Here is a 22,189-nt window from a genome sequence, read left to right as displayed (position 1 = left end):
TATTACAATATTAAAACTTCAACCTGATATTTTGTCTCGTATGATGATGAAGATATCCAATGGCGGTATTTACAAGACGGTCAGGAGCCTATTACAGTAATTAGCGAACATCCTCGGGGAGCAAGAATCTCCATACAAATCAAACTGCCACACTTGCTGTCCCACAAAACAATAAGCGATGCAGAGAGAATGGACCCGTATCAGCTCCAGTTCACTTCTGTATTCATCATTCGTGGGTCTTTACAGTTGACATAAAATAGGATCCCAGGCAGCTGGCTTTTCCGACAACTGAGCACACTTGAATTAAATCTAGTCCCTGTGATCAATAAAAAAAGGCTTGTCTCTGCCTGTGACTGCATCAAGACCCAACAGTTTAGATGGCGCTGTCAAACAGCTTTCCCTGGAGGCTCGCGGTTAAACATTCGGTTGTCACAGGGCGAGCAGGTGACTGGTGGCCTCGTCGCGGAGCACTCTGAGTAACAGCGGCAGAATACTGATAGGAAGACGGAGCCGGAAGGTCGGTTAAAGTTGAAGATGTCATGGAGCAGATGGCCGCAGGGCAGTGTCAAAGCGAGGGGTGGCACGTCAAGTGTGAGCTTGATAACGAGACGGGGAGTGATCAACAGGACAGCAGAACTTAGATGGAACCTCTTTCCACAGACCCTCACTTTTCTCTCGTCTTTTCTTAGTCCCTGATGGAGATTAAAGTAAAGATTTAAGATGAGCTCATCAGTGCTACCAGAAGGACCTTGGTGACCTTAGGTGGAAATCACAGAATAACAAACACATGCCTACCCTTCATTATTTCGAACACACCCGGTCGCACTCAGAGGCTCTTGTGTATACAGGTACAAGAAAAAAAAGAGAGTGAAAACAGGTTGGAAATATCATTTGAAGTCTTCAGTTGAAAATCCTCATAGGATCCAGCCTTTTAAAACTGGATAATGCTTTGACTCATCATTATTGAATTATCAGTTCTTCTGGATGCACTGGAGGACCCGAACAGGTTTACATAGTAAAATAGGAGCAGGCACTGCGACTGCCAAAATCAACAAAAAATGCAAGTACTTACCAATCATTCTCACGTCAAACCAAACAATGATGTTTTAATTAACATTCCCAAGTAGTTTTGCTTCAGTTCTGTGATCCGAGAGAAAATATGTTTCCTGATGGGTAATTGAGAATGGAGCTAAATAGTAGTTTAATTTTCCGAAGACTAGAATAGAATTTTTTTAATTTTCGCAATGGGGCTCATTTGCGCAGAAATGTGTGCATATTATCTCATTCAAATATAAGCACCAAGACAATCATTACTAGGCAGCACAGTGCATGTCATGCTTTGCAGGTCCGTTTGGTCTTTTTTCAACGATTTTGTTCTCTTTGCAGTTGGTTTGGTCTGTCTGTGGTCATGTTTAGTCTCTTTGGGGTTGCTTTGCATATATTGAAGTCATTGTGATTCTCTTTGTAGGAAATATCTATCCCTTTGATGTGGTTTTGAGTCTCTTTGAGGGTATTTCTTTCTCCTAGTGGTCATTATTTGGGTTATAACCGTAGTCGAACCGTCGATTATTTTTGTTGTAGCATTTTTGGACTATTTGTAGTCAGGTAGTATTCATTTTTTGTCATTTTGAATCACTTATATTCAGTGTCGGGCAAGTTACTGAAAATGAGTATTTAGTTAGTTACTAGTTACTTCTTATAAAAGGTAATTGAATTACTTACCAGTTACTGTGTATCAAAAGTAATTAGTTACTCTGGAAAGCTTTTAAATTACTTTTATGTCTGCTTTTTAAATGTAATGAATATAAATAGTACTGAACAGTCAAACACAAACATATTTTTTAGACCTATTTATTGTAATCATCAGGGCAACAGGCCTTCAAATCAAGCAATAGTACATAATTCCTTTTTAATACTTAACTTAATACAAAATAACTGTTTCAGGCCTTTGCCTGAAGGCAACTGACTCGACAGTTGACAGGATGCATCTCATCTTCAACATACCGAGCAATCAATCTATTCAGCTCTGCCCGGTTTATCGGCTGCACTGCAGTCCGTGTAAAGTGGAGCCTTGGTTGTTTGTGTGGAGCGGCGCCTGCAGCATCCGGGGGCCTGTGGTCTTTCGCCATGAGCGACGCGATGCTGTTTACATGCACGTACGGCGACTATTCTGTGACACACAACGTTTGGTGGCCACAACTATTTTTGTGCTGACAGGCAGCTATTTACTTACTATTTGCCGGCCCTCCGCTTCGCGTCACAAAAGAGAGTAACGCGAGTAACAAACTCATTTCAATTTCAGTAATTGGAACTGCGTTAATTTATTAAAAAAAATACTTTGTTACATGCTCGTTACCGCTAAAAGTAGTGGAACTACAGTCATGCGTTACTTTGTAACTCAACACTGCTTATATTGATATTTTATTTTAGTGACATTTTGTTAGGGAAAGCCAGAACATTCTTTGCCCTGGGCTCTGTGCCCATGAGGCTCGTTGTGTAATGTGTCCAATTAACACTGGCTAGTATAGCAAAGACATGATTCACAGACTGTGAATACAGTTATGTCTTATAGCACAGACCTCCTGCAAAGTAGGACTGATGTGTATTTGCTTCTAAAGACTGTGCCAGCAGCCCCATGGAAGAACAGAAGAACAAGACAATGTGACAGGCACATTAGAAGAGCACAGAGAGGAAGATGAGGTAATGTTAAATCTCTATCTCACTACTGACAGACAAAAGTGACAGTAATACGAGGTGAATTTGCCTAGCAGATGTTCCCCACACAGGACTAGATTTATTAGACTAGCAAACACTGGGGTGGCAATAGGCCATCTGTCACATGGCAGCAGCAGATAAATTAAAAGTAGCAGCTGCGGGTACTCTGTTGAGGTAAGGGCAAGTTATAGCATCTCCCTCTGAGGAGGAAGAGGTGCGTGTCAGGGAGGTTACTCCCCTCGGGGAGTGGGATAAGGGAAAGGAAAGGAGAGAGAGAGGAGTGAAAATGAGCAAAACTGTGGAGAAGGAGGGGGCGATGCGTGTTCTCACCAAGTTATAGGCTGTCTTTCATTTGTTTTCTAAAGTTATCAAGAATAGATTTATAGTTGCATATTCCCGTAAATGCCTGTAGCTGTAATGCGCCCTCTTTAATTTGTTTATTGTCATGCTCTTTGCATGAATTACAATTTACGGTAATTTTCAGCTTTTCAGGTTTTAACTATGCTATTTGTTACAATATTACATTTGCAAAACGACATGCGTAAATCTCAATTCCTTGTTTTCCGCATTGCTGTTCTCTTTGTGTGTATTTTTCTCTCATTTCCACCTGTGGCTATTGTAAGAACAACATTAAGAATGAATGAAGATTATTTTGGCGCTAGTCCAGGGGATAAACACAGTTTATCTACATTCTTGCATGCTGTGATCAATCAACGACAAAACTTTTTTCTCCGCGGAGCACCTTAAATGATTAGAATAAAACAAATTAAATAAGTAACTCTTGATGCAATGCAGCCAGAGTAACTATAATGCACCGTTTCCTTATTGTGAAACTGTTTCAGAAAAATAGAACACATTATATTTACGTTCAACAGCTGTATACAACTAACCTTTTGTGGGTGATGCGATACAGTCTGGCACAGGTTAAAACCTTTGAACTAATTATTAACTAAAGCCTTGAAAACTGTCCACGTTACGGTTTTATTCATGGTATTTTCCAGTTAAGAATGCTGCCAATGTTACACCTTCCGCTAGACACAGGGGTCTCAAACTCCGGCCCGCGGGGGCGTCTGGTGCGGCCCGCCGGTCGGACCGTCAGCAGTCAAATCTTTTGAAACGGAGTTGTTGTCTACGAAGATTCATTACGTGTGTTTGGGCTTTGAATCCTAAACACAGCCTGTAACAGTAGTGGTAATAAGGATCAACATAGACGAAGGTAAGATTAACGCCACATCAGCTGATGTATCAACTTTGTTTAGTCAAAAGATCTCCTCAAACCCCTGAATCCTATTGTCACTATCCATAACCCAAACTGCTTCTGTTACCACCTGGCACTGTTTCAAACCCACAATAATGTTTCACTGGGAAACACTTGTTTTACAGTTCTTGCTGCCATCTAACACACATACACACACACTCACGCTCCAGTTGAAATAACACCGTGCAGTTTTGAAGTCACACCTGCTTTAAACTAGAAATTGCCCCCCGTAACCATCATCTGTCTCTTTGTTGTAGAGCCGATGCCTTAACACGACTCCACAGGGTACCGTGGCTTCTGGAGAAACACCTGGCATTAGCGTGCCTAATGCTTCGTCTGGAACCAGTGACAACTTTCTGTAAAAATGATCAATGAGCGTACAGCCTCACCAAGCTGTTTTTTTCCATCTAAGCTGATTAATACAAGTCATTGTGAAAGCCGTGTTTGAGATCTTGAATGTCTCAAACACACACAACTCTTTAATTAAAAACAGTCACAGTAAGAAATGTTATATTTTACTTAAAAGAATCCCAAAGCAGATTTAATCATTTTTGCCCTATGTAAAGGTATGGCATAATTAGACAAAAACTCACTTCATTATAACACAGCCAGACCCGGTGGGTGGCGCCGTCCAGAAGACCTGTATCCTGGTGCGTCTGCGGGGGGTGCTCTCCGTCACAGCAGGGGCACAGTTAGTCATGAACTGTGTATCCTCCTCATCAATGTTCTAGAAAGGGAAGGAGGAAAAATTTAGTATAAAAATATTCAAACAATATGGGATTGCTTTTCAAATAAGTAGTCATGATCTGTCAATGCTCATTGTGAATTTCTTGAGACAGAGGTTATTTCTGGTAGCAAGTAAAACAGATGCCTGATAATTCTTTGTCACCCACACATGCACTTTAAACCTTCCAATACCTCACAAGATCATTGGTCGGATGCAATGTTCTTAGAATTTTGAAAAAGATATCTGTCCACCAAATTCATTTCCATTAAGTTGTTGCATGTTATTCTAAAGGTGTAACAATACCAAAAGTTGGTTTGGTGAGGTACAGATCTCGGACAAGTATCAGATGGATTGCTATGACATTTGGTAGAGGTATCCATGGTGCTAAGAGGTTACATCCAACCATTGGTTGGATGTAACCTCCATTTGGTGATGCCTGATTCAACTAGAAAATATATTAACTTGGTGGCCCCACCAGGAATCAGGTCTTAAACTAAATTAAAAGCACGATAGAAGCAACATCATTTTTTGAGAATGACAGCGGTGTCATCAGAGGAAATCTTATTCAATATGTCACTTTCTCATTTTTGCACCTATGAGTAGAGAGTGCAGACTACGTAGAGTACAAAACAGCTGCAACAACACATGTAAGGACTGTTTAAAAGGCAGCTCAAACAACCTCAAAGAGACACAAAATGACTCAAATGAAACTTAGAACAACTACAAATAGACTCAAATGACTACAAACAGCAAACAACAACAACCAAGACGAAACATTTACAAAGCAGAAGAAACCAAAAACAAAAATCTAAAATCTGTGTCCCAGTTCGCAATGGTAGCACAAATAAAGCCAATCTCATTCTGCTTTGATAAAAAAAACTGTTACGGTTAACAGTATTTTATTATTATTATTAAGTTATTTAAAATAATCAAAGCAAGGCTTTGGATAATAACAGCCTGGTGAATTCAAGGCTATGTAATCTATAGCCCAGTCCATTCGCTATTTGGTCCATGTCAGACATTTTAGAGACTAAACACACACATAAACAGATACACAACATGCACACATGGCCTTCGGCCCTGTAGCCTGTGTTCCCCGGCTGCTTCAGCTCAACAATAACAATGATCTGGAAAGACCCCGTCCCAAACTCCTGATTACAAACTCTGGACATTAAGATCAAGAATCGGGATCAGGAAACATTTATTGCCATAATATGTCAGACATACAAGGAATTTGACTTGCCGGTTGGTGCATAACAGCAAACAGTATAACAATGGACGACAAGTGCAAGAGGAATACAATAAATTATAATGCTGTGGGTTAGTAATATAAGGCTATGGGTGAAGTTAAAAATATTTAAAAATAAAAAAATTGATAAAAATAAAGTGCAGCAGCGAACAGAAAGTGACAAGTGAAAGTGACGTGTGCAGTGTGAAAGAAAGTGACTGGTGGTCAGAGTCAGTCAGTGGGGGACCGGGCTCTGTTGATGAGCCTGACTGCCGACGGGAAGAAACTGTTTGTGTGGCGGGAGGTCTTAGTCCTGATGGACCTCAGCCTCCTGCCAGATGGAACGGGCAAAAACTGTTTTTGTCCGGGGTGAGAGGGGTCGGCTACAATCTTTTTAGCTCACTTCAGGGTCCTAGAAGCGAACAAGTCCTGCAAGGACGGCAGATTGCAGCCGATCACCCTCTCTGCAGAGCGGATGACACGCTGCCCTTGTCCTTGGCTGTGGCTGCAGCGTACCAGACGGAGATGGAGGAGCAGAGGATGGACTCGATGATGGCCGTGTAGAAGTGCACCATCATCGTCTTTGAATTTCTTCAGCCGCCTCAGGAAGAACAACCTCTGCTGAGCCTTCTTAGTGATGGAGCTGATGTTCAGCTCCCACTTGAGGTCCTGGGTGATGATGGAGCCCAGGCTCTTTACAGCGTTGAGCTCCAGGTTGTTTTGGCTGCACCACGACACCAGATGGTCAGACTCCCACCTGTAGGCGCACTCATCCCCACCAGAGTGGTGGAGGCCTTGAAGCAGGCTGGTAAGCACTGTGGCACAGTGGCAGCCATCTTGGACTGAAAGTGTGTACTATATACCTAAGATGAAGACAAAAGTCCCCATCTGCTCATTTTTTTACTTCTTTGTCAAACTATACTTTCTATTCCTCAAACACATCCCACATAGGTATATAGTACACAAACCCATACACACGTACAGTATACAGTACAGCGCCATACAGTATATTTTCTGTATTGACTTCCTCACGCCTTCTTATACGAAGTATGTGACCAAACAATGACTGTTTTATCAGTCCACAACCGACACAAACTACTGCCTACAAGGCATAAGAGACAGATATGGTAGGAGGAAATGGGTAGAATAAAGTAAAATGAAGGTCTTGGCTACTCGTACTAGACCAGTGCTTTTCCACCTTTGTGACACATCTTACAAAACAGTACAAAACATCATGTGGCATACCAACAACCGAAAAAGGTTACAAAATATCACATTGTAGCATAACATAGCATATATGTTGACAATGTAAATCCCTTAGCTGTTCATACTCACTCAGTGTGAAACGTGGGCCTTTTTGGATGAACAGAGAATGATATCCTGGCAGAAATTGAAGAGAGGCACACACAAAGCCTTTCTTTAACACCTCTCAGTCTCTCTCTGCTTAGTTTAGACAGCAGACTTGCTCAAAAGCTCATCTCACAAAGATATGTTGTGGAATATGGGAGCAATGTTGAAATTTCTCCTTTTACAAAAATGGGGAACTCCTTGGCAACAGTCCACCAAAAACTGTCCAAAGGTAGATCAGCTAAGCTAAGCTTTGAACTGGTCTCGTCTCAGTTAGTTCCTCCTTCCTCCTGCTCAAAACTGAGCTATATAGGTTCCTAACACAGTCAATCAGTCAGGGGGGGTTATGAGGAAATACATATTATCTCAGTGCACCAGTGGTGACATCTCCTTGCAATTTCTGAATGAGGGGGGACATGACAAAATTGGCACTTTTAACATGTTGTTGGCAATGATGCACTTTTGAACGGAATCCATTTATTTTGTCTGTGCTTGTCAGCAGGTTTTCATTTTGGCCTTACATCTGTGTGTTCACTTCATTCAGATTCTGAAATATACCCGCCATGTACGGCTGTCACAATATCAAATCTTTGTTGTGTGATTATTGCACCAACATTTACTGTGATATGCAATCTTTTCAGACCATTTTATGCCACTCATTACAATTGGACATTATAATAGCATAATAATGCAAGTACACTCTTTCGAAGAACAAATAACATTTTATTTTTTAGAATATTTAAATGTTAGGAGAATGGAATGTGAAAAATAGTATCCTCAATAAGTAATAAATACACCTCTGTAAACAAAAAAGTGCACAGTAAAAAGAACTAGATCAAAACAAAGTAACACATTTAACAAAGTCAGTTTAGACTTTCAAAGTGTCTCACACAAAGGCACAGATGCATCAACAGGCCATTTCTGCTGCCAGATCAGTTTTTTAATTAATAGGCAGATCCCGAGAAAAGGAGCACCAACATGTTTACCTTAAGGCAGGATCTTTTGGGGGTAACAATGTTACCAGCTGTGCTAAACATTCTTTCTGAGCTGGTGCTTGTTCCACAAATGCACATGTATTTCTTTTCCAACTTGGCTATTAGAGGAAATCGTCTATGGTTATCACACCACCACACCAAGGGATCATATGCCGCATCAACTGCTTCTTCCTGGAGAAACTCTGTCAGCTCCACATCAGCCTTCACTCTTTTTGGAACTGGTGCCCGAGTCTGGTGACTTGTAAGTAGGGTTGTTGTTGTCCTTCCAAAGTTCAAACACTGCGTAGGATGGTGTTTTTTTAAGTGAGATTTTAAATTGGTCGTGTTTCTCTTTTCGTCGCCACTGTTTTGAACCAAAGTGAACATACCGGGTCTTTCACGTTGATTGGCTTGCCCCTCTCATTCAGCTTAAAGCCAAACTGAAGCCAAACATTGCGCCTTCGAAATCACGTCTATTGGGACTTGTTTATCGGACTGGGTTTTGCTGTAGATGTTACGAAACAGAACACTTTATAACATCGTGGGTTCACTGATTCTCTTCACCGGTCCGTGTCTGCTCTGTATCTGTGTGTCTGCGCTGCCTCGAAAAAGGACAGAGGCAGCGGGATCCACTTAAATGTTGGTGACGTTCGATATGTCAAATCTATATCGCAGGACAAAAAATGATTGCACTGATTTTCAGAACAAAATATATAAAGCCACATATAAAGCATATCGCGAGAGGCCTACCGCCATGTAATGTATGCCAGCCTTGCACACCACTCATCACTCGCGACTAGCTTTGCATCATCCCCCCTCTCGTTGTTCAAAAACACTTTTAGTTCCTCTCACAGCAATTTGTTGCACGACAACCATCAGATTTCTGTGTGGAGCTATAGGGCTTTATGCTCCGCTCCCATTTCCTCAAATAAAGATTAAAATATGCGGCTTTTTAGGGGTCTTGTCTCGTAAAAAGTTAACCATGCACACAACATCATTCAACCCAGGAGCTGGGGCTGCTTGTAGAGTCTTGGCAACGAGCGCCTCGCTGTGCAATAAACCTGTGCGTAACAAGAACATCCGTTTGTCAATCCGCTAACGCAGCCTTCGATGCGCCCGATGTTGGCTGCTGCTCCATTGTGCAGTTTTCCCACTGAAGATATTCTGACGTGACCCCAAAAATGTTCTCTCTCGTTGTTTTTGTCTTTGCAAATAAGTAGCAGGCGTCTCCATCAATAAAACACACATTGGCCAAGAGTTGAGCATGTCCACTGATGTGAGTAGACTGCACTGCGACGCAACGTCTGGCAATTGTGTTATCTGAGACTTTAGGTACTTCGTTAACCTCGTCATAGCCGGGCATCTCGTTCACAATGGCTTTGCAGGTAGGCAGTATACTGTAAATGTCTCTGCCACATCGTGTGCACTTTTTGATTTGGCCTAACTTTGAGATCTTTCTCAGACACATTTGTGGATTTCCTCATGAAAGTTTAATTTTTTTTGTGTGCATAGGCGTACAAAGTTCTTGTTGGTAAGTGCCGGGTGGTTCGTCTCGAGATGACGTTTCAGCTTGCTTGGGACTATGGCGCTGTTTGATTGCTTTCCCCCCAAGCATAACGGAATCGGTGCAGTCAGTTCCCCAGTGAAAGTGAATCCAAGCGAAAGATAACTTTCACTGTACTGCCTCAAGCTCACAGTTTTTTCTTTTTTTTTTCCTCGTACTGGGCTTTTCATCTGAGTTATATGTCTGCCCCGGGCCCAGACTCTGCATTTTCTTTTTGAAATATTTCTCTATTGGCGTTCTTCACCACAATCGTTCCCGCGCATCATTTAATTCTACTATCTGAAATTGATAAGGTAATTAATGCCCTATTTACTGCCGCCCACTGGCATGGAGGAGTATTTAATTACTTGGCCAGCCACTTAATGGCAGGCTCAGACGCTGAACATTGGCAAATTGTTTGCGACAACTAAATTACATTTTTTTGGGACCCATTAAGTAAATTTGTACACTTGACTGAGTCATGTCAAATCCCTAGTCGACAGAGATGTAAGTTCTAAGTCCTAGAGTGTTAAACTCGAACCCGCTTGCTTTTTATCATTGAAGCGTATATTTTCAAAATGGAGGCAATGTCCTAAACTTCTACTCATCAGGAATCCTTTACTTTGGGCGAATGGGAAGATCAAGTCTCTAAGGTTATCCAACAGGATTAGGACAGGGACAGAGGTGAGTGGTGTTAAAGTCAAAACTGTCTTTTTTAACTTTGTTAAATTGAGAACATACATTAGCCTATATATTGGCATGCCGTCAAGGCTTTTATTCAAACAAAAAAAACTAGAAACGGATTCCAGCCGTATTGTTCAATCGCTGGTGAAAAGAAAGTATGTGAGTAACGGCAGGACGGACAGAAAGAGATACGGACAAAGACGGGACGATATGGAGTGTGGGAAGACTGGCAAAGGACCGTTTGTTTTCACTGCACAGCCTGGCATGTCTGTGTGTGTCCACGGTTTGTCTACCTCAATCTCGCTCTCGCACTCTGTTGAGACGGTAAACACAGATGCTTCAGAGTGCCTGCGCAAGCAAAGGCAGAGCCCTGTTCAAACACACAAAGACAGAGAGAGCGGGACATAGACAATGCAAGCCCAAAGACCCTGGAGAACGCTGACAATGAGAGTGATGTAAGGGTGTGTATTTGGCGTTCGGTGTGTGCGCACACATTGCAGGTTTGTAATTAAATGCACAGCAGCTACAAAAGATTGAATAGAGTTAAAGCCTTTTGGACCTTAGTGCAGAGATGAAACTTTTCGGTAGGAAAGAAACAAAGGCAGGCAGACATAGAATGAAATGTCACGTCGACACTTAAAGATGAGCTCATTTCAGAAAAGTCCTATTGCTCAATGAAGACCTCGAAGGCGCCCGACATTTCGCCTCGAGCTTTCCATCAATCTAATTCTTACTATTACAGCAGGACGCCGCGAGATCTCGAGGCCATCCCAAATATTGCATTATATTATATTTCGTGTCTGAGCCACCCAACCAAGGCAGCGGTGTCACATATCCAAACATCTTCTGCGTGAAAAAGTGACTGCTGTGTGCGTGAGGTTTACTTCCAAGCAAATGGAAGCAATTCCGTGGCTTTTGGCATTCAATTACACAAAACAACACTAGAGGAGAGGGAACGTAATGTTCATTGAGTCTGTTTAATATGAAAATGACCCCAAAGCTGTTATTAAAGTCCCCCTTATATACATAATACAATATATATATATATATATATATACATACATTTTGGAGCTACAATTCTTCAGAAAGGTCAATAACATATAAATAAAATACAATAAAATAACAGGAAAGTTTGTGTGCTGTATTGCCGCAATATCAAACGTTGGAGCATCTGTGTCTTGTTTGTGTTGACGCAGACGAGACATGTAAATGGACATATTATTGCTGCTACTCTAAGGATTTCTGTCCCAGTGCCTTTTAGCCTATCATGGCATGTTCTCATCACTTTCCTCTCGTGCTAGTTCCGATCTCATTGGAGCTTTGGTGTGAAAAACTAGACGAGTCTGTTACCTTAACTAAAGAGCCTACTTAGTGAGCAGACTAAATGACACGCAAAAGGTCAAAGTCTTTCTATGAAGTTGGGCTTGTTTACGGCAATTCATTCCTTCATTCATGTTAACAATTCTAAAGCCAAATTGTGGGGTCGTTATCATTCTGGACAAGAAAACTAAGACGTTGTGTATGTGTGCCTTCTCAAGTTTGTTTAGCCTATTGTGAATGAGAAACAGCATAAAAAACCAAGACAGGCTGTCGCTTAGATCTAAGCTGAGTCACAGAGCTGTTGAGACTACAGCAGTCATCCTCAAAACAAAGTGGTGACTTTCTATGACAGTGGTTCTCAGTTTCTATTTTTTCTACAAATTGGCATGATTTTTTCACAGTCAAGTTAAGCCAATACCGAACAACGTTTATATGTAAATAATGGTCCATTTAGAGTCAAATAGACCATAAACGAGTATGCTTTAGGGTGGGCATATTATGATTGACAGGTCTCTGCCCTCGACCGTATCCGGCTTTATTACGTCACTCCTCCTCATTCCATGTATGCTAACCTCTGTTCAATGGCTGCAAAAAAAGCAACATGGCGACGACCATAATCTGGATGGCAAAGGTGAAATAGTTGAAGTCAAGAATTCAAAGCGTTAGTCCGCAAATCAAGGGGTGATTTTACAATGACAACTTCCACTTCTTATACAGTCTATTATTGTGCACCGCCCAGGAAAGCGGGTCTGTGCCGCAATTGTTGAAAAATGGCATAACATCGTTGGCACCCAATCTATTTAGCACCAGTGATGTTGGTGAGGTGGGGGTATGAATAGAGGCCTAGATAAAGGGGAAATGCTTGGGGCCCATCGAACACAGAACTTGGGGGTGGGAATGCACAGCAGTGGCTGGGAAGGTTGATGGGTAGAAACACAGTGTCTTTGTTGCTACATTTGCAACTTCAGTTTGTTTTTTATGTTGACTTCTTGATGGGACCCATTGGAACAGGATGGAACCGTTTTCTTGGTCAGGGTTAGTGGATGCCACTACTCATGGAAAAAAAAAATCTGCTTTTGGAAATTTAAAATAATTTCGCAGTGCCAAAAGTCTCCTCTTACGAAAGCATTAAGAAGAATGATTCTGAAAGCTTTAATATTAAAAAATAGAGATTGGTCACTTCCTTGCGCAAACTCATTTTGCCTCACTTGGAGGCAAAGCTGAATCCTTTTGTAATCACATTAATGCAAGTAGTAACAAAGAATATCCTAATCCTACTCTTGATGAATTATGTATTTAATAAGCCACAATCAGTGTAGAGTATTATTTATTTAACATTAGTTATGCAAACATCAAGCTTCTGACCAACCAGCTTGTCAAGCATATGAATAAAGATGTCTAAACTGCCTTCTTGTGCAGTCCTTGAAGTAAAAAAGGACATAGCTGTCCATGTCCTTTTCATCAGAGCCCTCTAAGCACTTGGCTTATGTAATTGCCTCTATCTGCAACCTATGACTTGGCTCTGACACTTTAAACTGTGCGGGTTTGTTTATCCCCTGCTGAACTCACAACCCTAGATACTCCGTGCAGGAAAAAAAACAGAAAAAGGAAAGATAATATCTCATGTCTGCTCATCTCTCCCCTTATTTAAACAAGCCCATGTTCGTTTCCCTGAGCAATAACACGTAGCTGGCCTAGATAAATATGACCCACGTCCCACACTCACGCAAGAAGCGCTGGGAAAAACACACATGTGTGTATATATATATACATTTCTTTCATTGTGTTAATATCTTTACCATTATTTTTATTGATGAAGCACCTAATGGGCATGTGGGACAAACCGCACAACTCAGTGGTATAGAAAGTCGCGTACACACAGATGCACACTCTTTCAGGTCTGACACATTAGGACAGAAGTCCTTTAATGGCGGTAATGGGGGACAGAGAGCAGATTATTGCTTAAAAGGAAAGAAAAACAATGAGCAGCCACTCTGAGTTGTGGTGTTTTAGGGAAACAGCAGGCGGGCACATTCCAGGACAGCTGCCAGAAACAACCAGAGTACCAGAGAGCGAAGGAAGGAGAATAGCCACACGGGGAACGGCAACTGCGTCCATTTGGCTCCTTTTCCAAAACACAATAACACTCATGACATTGCAAAAGTAGCCACTTAATTTACTTGCAGAGAAAAAAAACGTCAGTAATATGAAGTATGTATTATTATGTAACGCTCTGATGAGGAAAAGTAGAGTTCGATGGAATGAGGTTGTTTGGATAAAAAAAGTTGCCCTTGCCGAAATGCTGCTCTTCTCTTTGTGGTTCGCTAATGGGACGGCAACATGTTTACTAAAAGGCGGTCATACTGAAAGTAATTTCTGTTACTACATTCAAGTATCCCCTGAAGTACCGCAGAGTCCTCAGAATAATGATAACATCAAGCACTATTGTGACATAGTCAAATTCTTGGAACCAAAAATATACCTTAAAGAATGACTGCGCACTTAAAATGTGTTTTTACGATCAATTAAATAGTTAAAACAAGTTTGGCCTTGGCTAACAATGGAGCAACATGCCATCTCCTTTTTTAAATCAGCCCTAATCTTCAAGGCCAACAGTTAGATAAAGTCAGTTATGAAAAGCATTCCTAATAGCTAATCCTAATAACCAATCACCTTGGACAATGCTTGTTGTGGAGAGCAAAAAAAAAACGGCCGTTCAAAATGCAATTTAGTAATGCACCAGCTCTTCTTTTTAAAATTATGTGATTGGTGGGGTTCGGCAGGCTCAGACCTGCGGGCGAAGTTACACTTTAAAACACTGTTGTGCAGCTCATCTCTAGAGGCCTTCATTATTTTTCCACATGTGGATAAACCTGTCAATCACAACTGTGGACTACACAGCAAGACGTGTCTGATGGATTGGCCAATATTTAACAAACTGCGTACAAAGCCAGGATGTCAACTTTAATTTTGTCCAAGCTCTCACACGGTTCCAGTTTCTGCTCACTGCGTTGTACTCCCTGGTCTCTGCATGACTCCAGACACTGCCGGCACTCCAAGGTTGAGAGTGGGAGGTATTTATTGTGCGGGGAGTGAAAATTCAACAGAGCAGGGAGAAATGAAGTTTGCCTTTTAAGCTTATAAAAATGAACCGAGCAAGTGAGCCGGGATGTGTGACTACAGGGAGTGGGTGTTTCAAAAGCATCGTCGTGTCATTTCAGACAAAACTCCGGTTCCACTGTGAGCAACAAAAACAACGGGGCAAGCGTGGTCTGTTTTGAGAGAGAACTGAACTCAAATAAAAAAAAAAACTCCCTTGGAATAGGGCTAACATCCTCTTCGTATTATGGCTAATAAAGATAAAGGGGAAGAAAAATAAAGAGTTTGAAATACTCGTTGGGTTAAAGAAAAATGGTATGCCATCAAACAGATAAACCCGTGCGAGACCAGTAGGAAGGAATCTCACTGCCCACATGACTGGCTGGTGCTACTGAGCAAAAACATTGCTCCGTAGCGCTGCCGGTGGTCAGAAAAACCCGATTGCAGCTTTTATTGACCGGGAGTGTCTGAGGATCCACCTCCAAAAGTCAGCCCACCTTAAGTGAGCCTTCGCGGGAGTTCTTGCTAAATTTTGGGGTTAACACATTATTTTTAAGATCCATCAAGAACAGAGTGATGAAGTCAGAGGGCAGGCGGCCGAGGTCGGAATGTTTCCCGCAGCTGGCTACATTAAAGCAAGTCTCCCGCTCCGTTTTGGGCTGGAGTCTGGCTCGCATCAGCGTGTTGTGTGTTCCTTTTTACACTGAGCTCCAGGTAATGAGGAAGTCTGGCTCTCTTCTTAGGAGCTCTCTGCCGCTCAGTGGGGGCCGTCTTACTACTGACACCCCCCCCTTACTTTCTCCTTCAACTCCTTCTGTTTATCTCCGTCCTCACAAGCACCTCTTGGCTCTCGGCCTTCCTTCTCTCCGTCTACCACTAGCAGGGGGGGAAGAGGGGCGCTTGCCGCTCAGCAGGGAAAGACGCCATGCCTAACCTTTCCCCCGAGAGAAAAAGCCCTCACAAGGCAAACACATGGAGCAGGAGAACACAGTTTTCTAGCTTCACCCGGGGATGTGTTTGTGTACGTTGGCAACACCTCTATCCGTTTGGTGAATTTTCCCGGAGAAAAAGACCCATCCTCACCTGGAACTGGCCGATGTAGTCGTCGTCCACGGTGCCTTCCCTGCCCTCCTTCAGCGCAATGAGGGTGAAACCCCGGAAATAAGAGGGGCTGGTTGCCAGCAGGACCACTGTTAAGGAGGAGAGCGAGTGCAGTGTATTTATCTCTGCGATGAGATAGTGAAAGGGGCACATGCATCTGCACACTGGGGTCACGACGGGTGAGGCAACATGAATACAACATTAAAAGCCCTGTGAGTATCTCACACTATAATAACAGAGAGCCAGTAAATGTCACGCAGGGAGTTGAGTGCGAAGGAACAGGCCGGGGTTTTATTTGGCTCACACTCGCGCCCTTGAATTTTTATACCAGCCCATTTATCTTTAAATCTGACATGTCAATATTTTCAAAAGCTGTTTTTTTTGGGGCCCTGGGATTTGTTCCCCACAAGTTTTTGATGGATTCAAATGTATCCTTGTAAAAGCTAAATGTTGAAATATTGCATAACCGTGAATATTTTGTCAGTGGGGAGTTTTAGGCACTGCAAGATCAGTTTTTTTTACATAAAAAATGTAAGTTAGGATTTTAAAAAGCAGGGAACGTAAAAAAGCATTGAATGGCTGCCGATTGTTGAAAATTGAAAGTTAACTTCTAAACATGCCAGAGATCCCAAAGTCATAATATTTTACATGGGAGGAAAAATAATCCATCAAGTAGGACAGGGACTTTTAATCTGTGGTGATCTTAATTGGAGCCAGATCGGAGTGCGTTCTCTTCGGATATAGGTCAGGGCCCCCGCCCCCCCACCACGCAGGAGCTAGAGGAGCACACACTGGTTTGGAAATAGTGTTTGCTGCAATTTCCATCAAATTGTAGAGTGCGAATAAAGCTAATTACAGAATACATGTGCAATGTCTACCAACTTCACAAACACTCCACTTAATGTGGCGCAGCTTTACGCACTGAATGCGCAGACTGGTAGAAAAAAAGGGAAAGGCTACCTCTGTAGGTGCTGCCCGGCTGGTAGCTTTCCGGGTCCCCCTCGACTCTGATCCTGAACTCGTGGTGCCCCTCCTTACGGGTCCCCTGGGTCTGCGCCCGGAGGATCCGCCCGCAGTAACCGTCCGACCTGCCGCCGACGGGCTCCTCTACGAAGGCAACGGCGGTGCACAAGAAACTCGAGGCGAAATAGCAGTGCAAAAGCATCACATGGAGATACATTCCCATCTCGGAATCCGGATATGAGTGTGTTCAACCCCAAATAAAAAACACCCAGTGTAAAGGCGAAACAGCGGAGAGAGGATCAGCTCTGAACCCCTTGCACCTAAATGTCTAACCGAAGTAACGCGGCGTCAGTGGTAAAGGTGAGAAGAAGGAGACAAGTCCATCCTGAATTAGAGAGAGAGAGAGAGAGAGAGAGAGAGAGAGAGAGAGAGAGAGAGAGAGAGAGCGCGTCAGGGGCGCACCGCGTCCATGCGCTGCTGGAGCGGCTGTGAGAGAGCAGCTGCTGCTGCTGCTGCTGTTCCCGGATCCGTGTTCTCTCAGGGTGGGGTGAGGGATGGCTGCCAAGTAACCGAGCGCGGGTGCACACGGATCCAACACTGGAGCTCTGCACTTTTACTAAAAGCAACCCAGCCCTCCTCTCATACACAAAACAGCTGCACACACAAGCGCACGGTAAACGCGCTGTGTTGTCAGTCTGGTGAGGAAGTATACATGTCCTGCTCGCTGTTCAAAAGCGAGAGCAGGTTTGTTTTAAAATAGCAAAATAGTTGCACTGAAATCCACCCCCCCCCCCCGTCTCGTCCCGCCACCTCACGGACCCGTGCGTATTTACGCATTTACCCGTGTGGCTGTCATGATGGTTGAACGTATTTCTATGACCAGATGTACAATGACCATCACTACTTAGTATCACCAGAGCTCTCAACTTTTCAAAAAACCTTGAAGTGACATTTTGTCGGGGGTGACCATACGGTCGACGAGGGTGTTGAAGAAACCAACGCGCGGCAAAGTCCGATTTTTTTAGCGTGAGAAATTGGACGCGTCTGCGTTAATCGCGTCTGATTGTACACGACGCTTTCTCCTCACCCGATCACGACAAATCCCTGTTGAACACTTCTCACGAGACACAAATGCGTTTGGACAGTCTTTAGGCCACTAGGAGTCGCTATAGCATCCTTGCGACGTTGGGTCCTCCAGAGCTACTTCGTAAAATCGGTCACTCTCATCTCCGAACCCATTACTGTCCCACCAAGTTTTATCGCACAGGACGGCAAAGTGCGAGGGATTATGGAAATGGAGGTAGGCTTAGGGTTAATTATTAAAAGTGTAATTTGAAATCAGCTGAAGCAATATAAATTTACGTTTAGGTAGTACTTAAAAATTCCATTTCATTCCTTTCTGACATTCTTTTATCCCCCTTAAGTCAGTTAGTCAGTTATAAGCATAACAAATCAGTCCGAGAGCTGGAGATGGTTAAACTAAACAGCCTGAATGTCTCAGAGTGATGGATCCCATCTGGAGTGACACTGTATTAAAACCAAACCTGTATAACTCGGGCAGAAAGTGGCGTCAGAAACGACCCATTGGACAAACAAGATGAAAACAACCTGTTTGCACTAGTCAGTAACATTTCTTCATTTATTCAAATCAGCTTGAGGGAATGTGTGTTCCTGTGGAATCTTCTAGTTTTCCCTGCTGAACGACACTCCACAAACTCGCCGTTTCGAAAATCATGAGCCGTCGGGCCCCAAAAGTATACCACTCAAAGATCTTCAAGCTGCTCATCACACCTCACACATGGTAGTTTTGGGGTGCCCTGCCCGGGTGCCACAGCGGATCCTCCGATGTGGCTCCCCACAACCCATCCGACCGCCATCAACTTAAAATCCTAAACAATAAAATTGTTGAACAGTTCATTTGGTGTTCGTGGTCCTTGCTAGTGAAAGAAACAATGGATCATTTCAATCCGGAGAGACTTTGAGCAATGCTTGTTGATATTGCAAGTTGTTTGGGGCTTGGACTCCATCCTGCCGCAGGATAGACCAGGGGCCGGGATCTCGAGCCGAGACATACCCCCCCCCCCCCTTTGGGAGTCCAGACACTGGTGGTGGTGGTAGAGCCCAAGTTGCATAAGCTTCACTTAATGACATCACCAAAATAAAAATGAAAACATCTTTTTTTGTCTGTTTTTAAGATACAAAATTATTTGGGGGTGGGAGGGTTGAATTACATTTTAGGGCCTATCGATGCCCCTGATTGGTTGAATGTTTTATAAGGCACTTAACCTGTCTTGGGCGGCACGGTGGCGTGGTGGTTAGCACTGTCGCCTCACAGCAAGAAGGTCCTGGGTTCGATTCCGCCCAGTGGCCTTTCTGTGTGGAGTCTGCATGTTCTCCCCGTGTCTGCGTGGGTTCTCTCCGGGTTCTCCGGCTTCCTCCCACAGTCCAAAGACATGCTCTGGGGATCAGGTTGATTGGGGACTCTAAATTGCCCGTAGATGTGTGAATGTGAATGTGAGTGTGAATGGTTGTATGTCTCTGTGTTGCCCTGCGATTGGCTGGCGACCAATCCAGGTTGTACCCTGTCTATCGCCCGAAGTTGGCTGGGATGGACTCCAGCCCCCCCGCGACCCTGTGTGCAGGATAAGCGGTTTGACAATGGATGGATGGATGGACTTAACCTGTCTTGCCAAGACAACTCACAAAGCTGTCTGAATGTAGCGACGGCTGAATGGTGGTTTCTTTAGGTGTTAGCAAAACACACCGTCCAGACAATAAGAGCGAGCAATTTGAAGAAACGTTTAAATGAATGGGATAAAATATCCAAAAGCTGAGGAAGGTGTATACGCACTGTATTGGCTCTCTTGTATAAAGTCAGTTGAAAACTCTTGTCCCCGAGGCTAAGCGGTAAACTCTCTTCCATGCTCTGTCGAGGATACATCCATCAGTCGTGTCATTGTGTCAAAGGCAGCGCACACAGCAAACACACCCACAAACACACATACTGTACTGGCATACTAACAAATGATTGCTGATTGAATCAATGCCCAGATAAGAGAACATGAAGCAGTTGCAATCAGCACTTAACATCAAACATAATTGTAGCAGATTGAGCGTGTATGTGAAATGTTTTCAGATTCATGGATGAGTAAACACAATAAAAATAATAATACTTTCGTTTTTTTATAGCACTTTTCTTGATACCCAAAGACTCTTTACAATGTATATCTAAACAATACATGAGGCGTCCTTGTGAGGCAGAGACTCAATCTCAAGTTTTGAGAGTAACTTCAATGACCTACTACTAATTCATCATTGTTTTTCTTTGTTTCAGTCGGCTATCATCAACTTTGTTAACTGGAGCAGCAGCTGTCATTTAAAAAAAGTTTTCTTTGGATGGTGGAGCCCCGGAACAGCTTATAATATTTAGCAATCGTCAAATTATGATTAATCATGTTGACATAGAATCAGAGTATGAAAGTACCTTCTTTTGTGTAGTTTCATCTATAGAGATTTGAAACCAATGAACATTTGTGTGCAACCTAATTTGACACGTTTTTAAAGCAATGAGCACACTGCTGTTTTATTGCACGTTTAACTCTAGGGGGTGAGTAAACTGTGCAGCAGCGCTCTGGCTGAAGAAATTAGATGGAAAGGATTTGGGGTTGCCTGCTAGCAAACAAAATTGATTTCTTGAGATTTGTGTGGAATTGCGGAAGAAGATGTCATGGCAATGACATACCGGTCAGTTCCACCAAAAAGACAAGACTCACTGAGTCAAGCATTAGAGCAGTTTTTTTTTTAATTTCTGTTTCTTCTGACTGGAGGTAATCACCGCCCCAACATGTCTGATATGTCTGCCTACAGACTGCTGCACTTATCCAAAATCATTTCAAGGCATAATTTACATGCACTCACATCCCCTGAAGCTAAGTGAATCATTCATGACAAATTGGTGGAGATATAATACAGATATTGTGAAAGCACCACATTCCTTTCATACCGTCCCCATGCACGGACATCTCTGTTCCATTTCCAAATCCCTCACTGCTCTGACACTCAAAACAGATGTACGGTTCTGTCTATCAAACATAACAAGCTATAGATGAGGGTAGGGTGGGGGAGGGTGTTAGCGACAGTCCTCAGAACCAGATTCTGATTGAAAGGAGTGACAGAGAAGTGAAGTAAAGCTGCATAGATGTTGCATCTAGGGAACCAAATATTTAACTTCAGGATGTCCAAGCCTTCTGATCACCAAGAAGGACAGCAGAAGAAAATTACACGACAGTTGAGTCACTTTACTGTAATGAATGTAAGTTGGGGTGGGAAAAATAATCACCCTGCTCCCAGTTCTGATGAGAAGAAAAGTAGAGGGGGGCGCAGGCAATCCGCTCCTCTGTGTCTGCTGCACCTTTTGCTCGGCCTAAACTGCACTCCTTTTAAAATACTCATGAGAAAATGTGGTTCTTTCTTTTCTTCCACTTTGGCATCCTCTGACTTACACTGTTAAAATTCAATTATTAGCCACAAAAGTGTGGCTATTTTAACACCAGTATTGGTCAATGTTTTGATCCACTTTGGTCTAACTGATGTATCCGTTGGATGGATTGTCAATATATTTTGTACATACAATTATATACTGAGAATATTAATGACCTTTTTTCTGATCCCTGGCTTTACAAGTCGTGCCACCACGGCAGACATGTGTTGATTGATTTATTCAGAACAAAAGAGAGGTAAAGTCCTGCCCCCTTTTGGTTAGAGAAAAATATTTTTAATCAGGTTTGAATTGTGAGCTATCAAATATAATACCAAAAATCATATTTCTGCTTGTCCATTAGACATGTGCATCTGCTTGTATACGGGAGAGTTTGTAATATTAGATCAAAGGGCCTTCTGAATAAAAGACGCTTGTTTTAGTTGATAATGGTCTGTAAGACCAATGGGACATTATTTAGAGCATTATGGCTTTGGAATAATAGGCAGTTGGAACAATGAGTGGTCTCCAATATTGTTAACCAGTTTCACATATACATTGAGCATGAAGCATGCTATTGGGAATACTTTGATCTGATAGTGCTGCCACATGAAAAACGTGAAGCAGAGATATTTCACAAATACCAACCTCATAACCTCGTGTGAAAATAAATGAGAGCACCAAAGCTGTTAGGATTAATCCTCTGAGACCATTAGCGTTTGTAAAAACTTGCATTTTAATGCCTCCGTTAGT

The 22,189-nt window shown here is 42.7% G+C and overlaps 1 protein-coding gene across 1 annotated transcript in view; it reads right to left on the bottom strand.

Annotated features, from left to right (window-relative positions):
- LOC120809314 (spondin-1) overlaps positions 1 to 17,496 on the bottom strand; it is a 66,784-nt gene extending 49,288 nt beyond the window's left edge. The window contains exons 1-3 of the mRNA XM_040163021.2: positions 16,957 to 17,496; positions 15,979 to 16,085; positions 4,567 to 4,700 (exon numbers count right to left, since the gene is read on the bottom strand). Coding sequence (XP_040018955.1) covers positions 4,567 to 4,700; positions 15,979 to 16,085; positions 16,957 to 17,182 — 467 coding nt within the window. The 5' untranslated portion in view covers positions 17,183 to 17,496. The remainder of the gene's footprint in view (positions 1 to 4,566; positions 4,701 to 15,978; positions 16,086 to 16,956) is intronic.
- Between the last annotated feature and the right edge of the window lie 4,693 nt (positions 17,497 to 22,189).

Source organism: Gasterosteus aculeatus, chromosome X (genome assembly GCF_964276395.1).
Source record: "Gasterosteus aculeatus chromosome X, fGasAcu3.hap1.1, whole genome shotgun sequence".
NCBI classification, from domain to species: domain Eukaryota; kingdom Metazoa; phylum Chordata; class Actinopteri; order Perciformes; family Gasterosteidae; genus Gasterosteus; species Gasterosteus aculeatus.
Note: the sequence above shows the minus strand (reverse complement) of the source record. Positions and strands in the feature narration are given on the sequence as shown.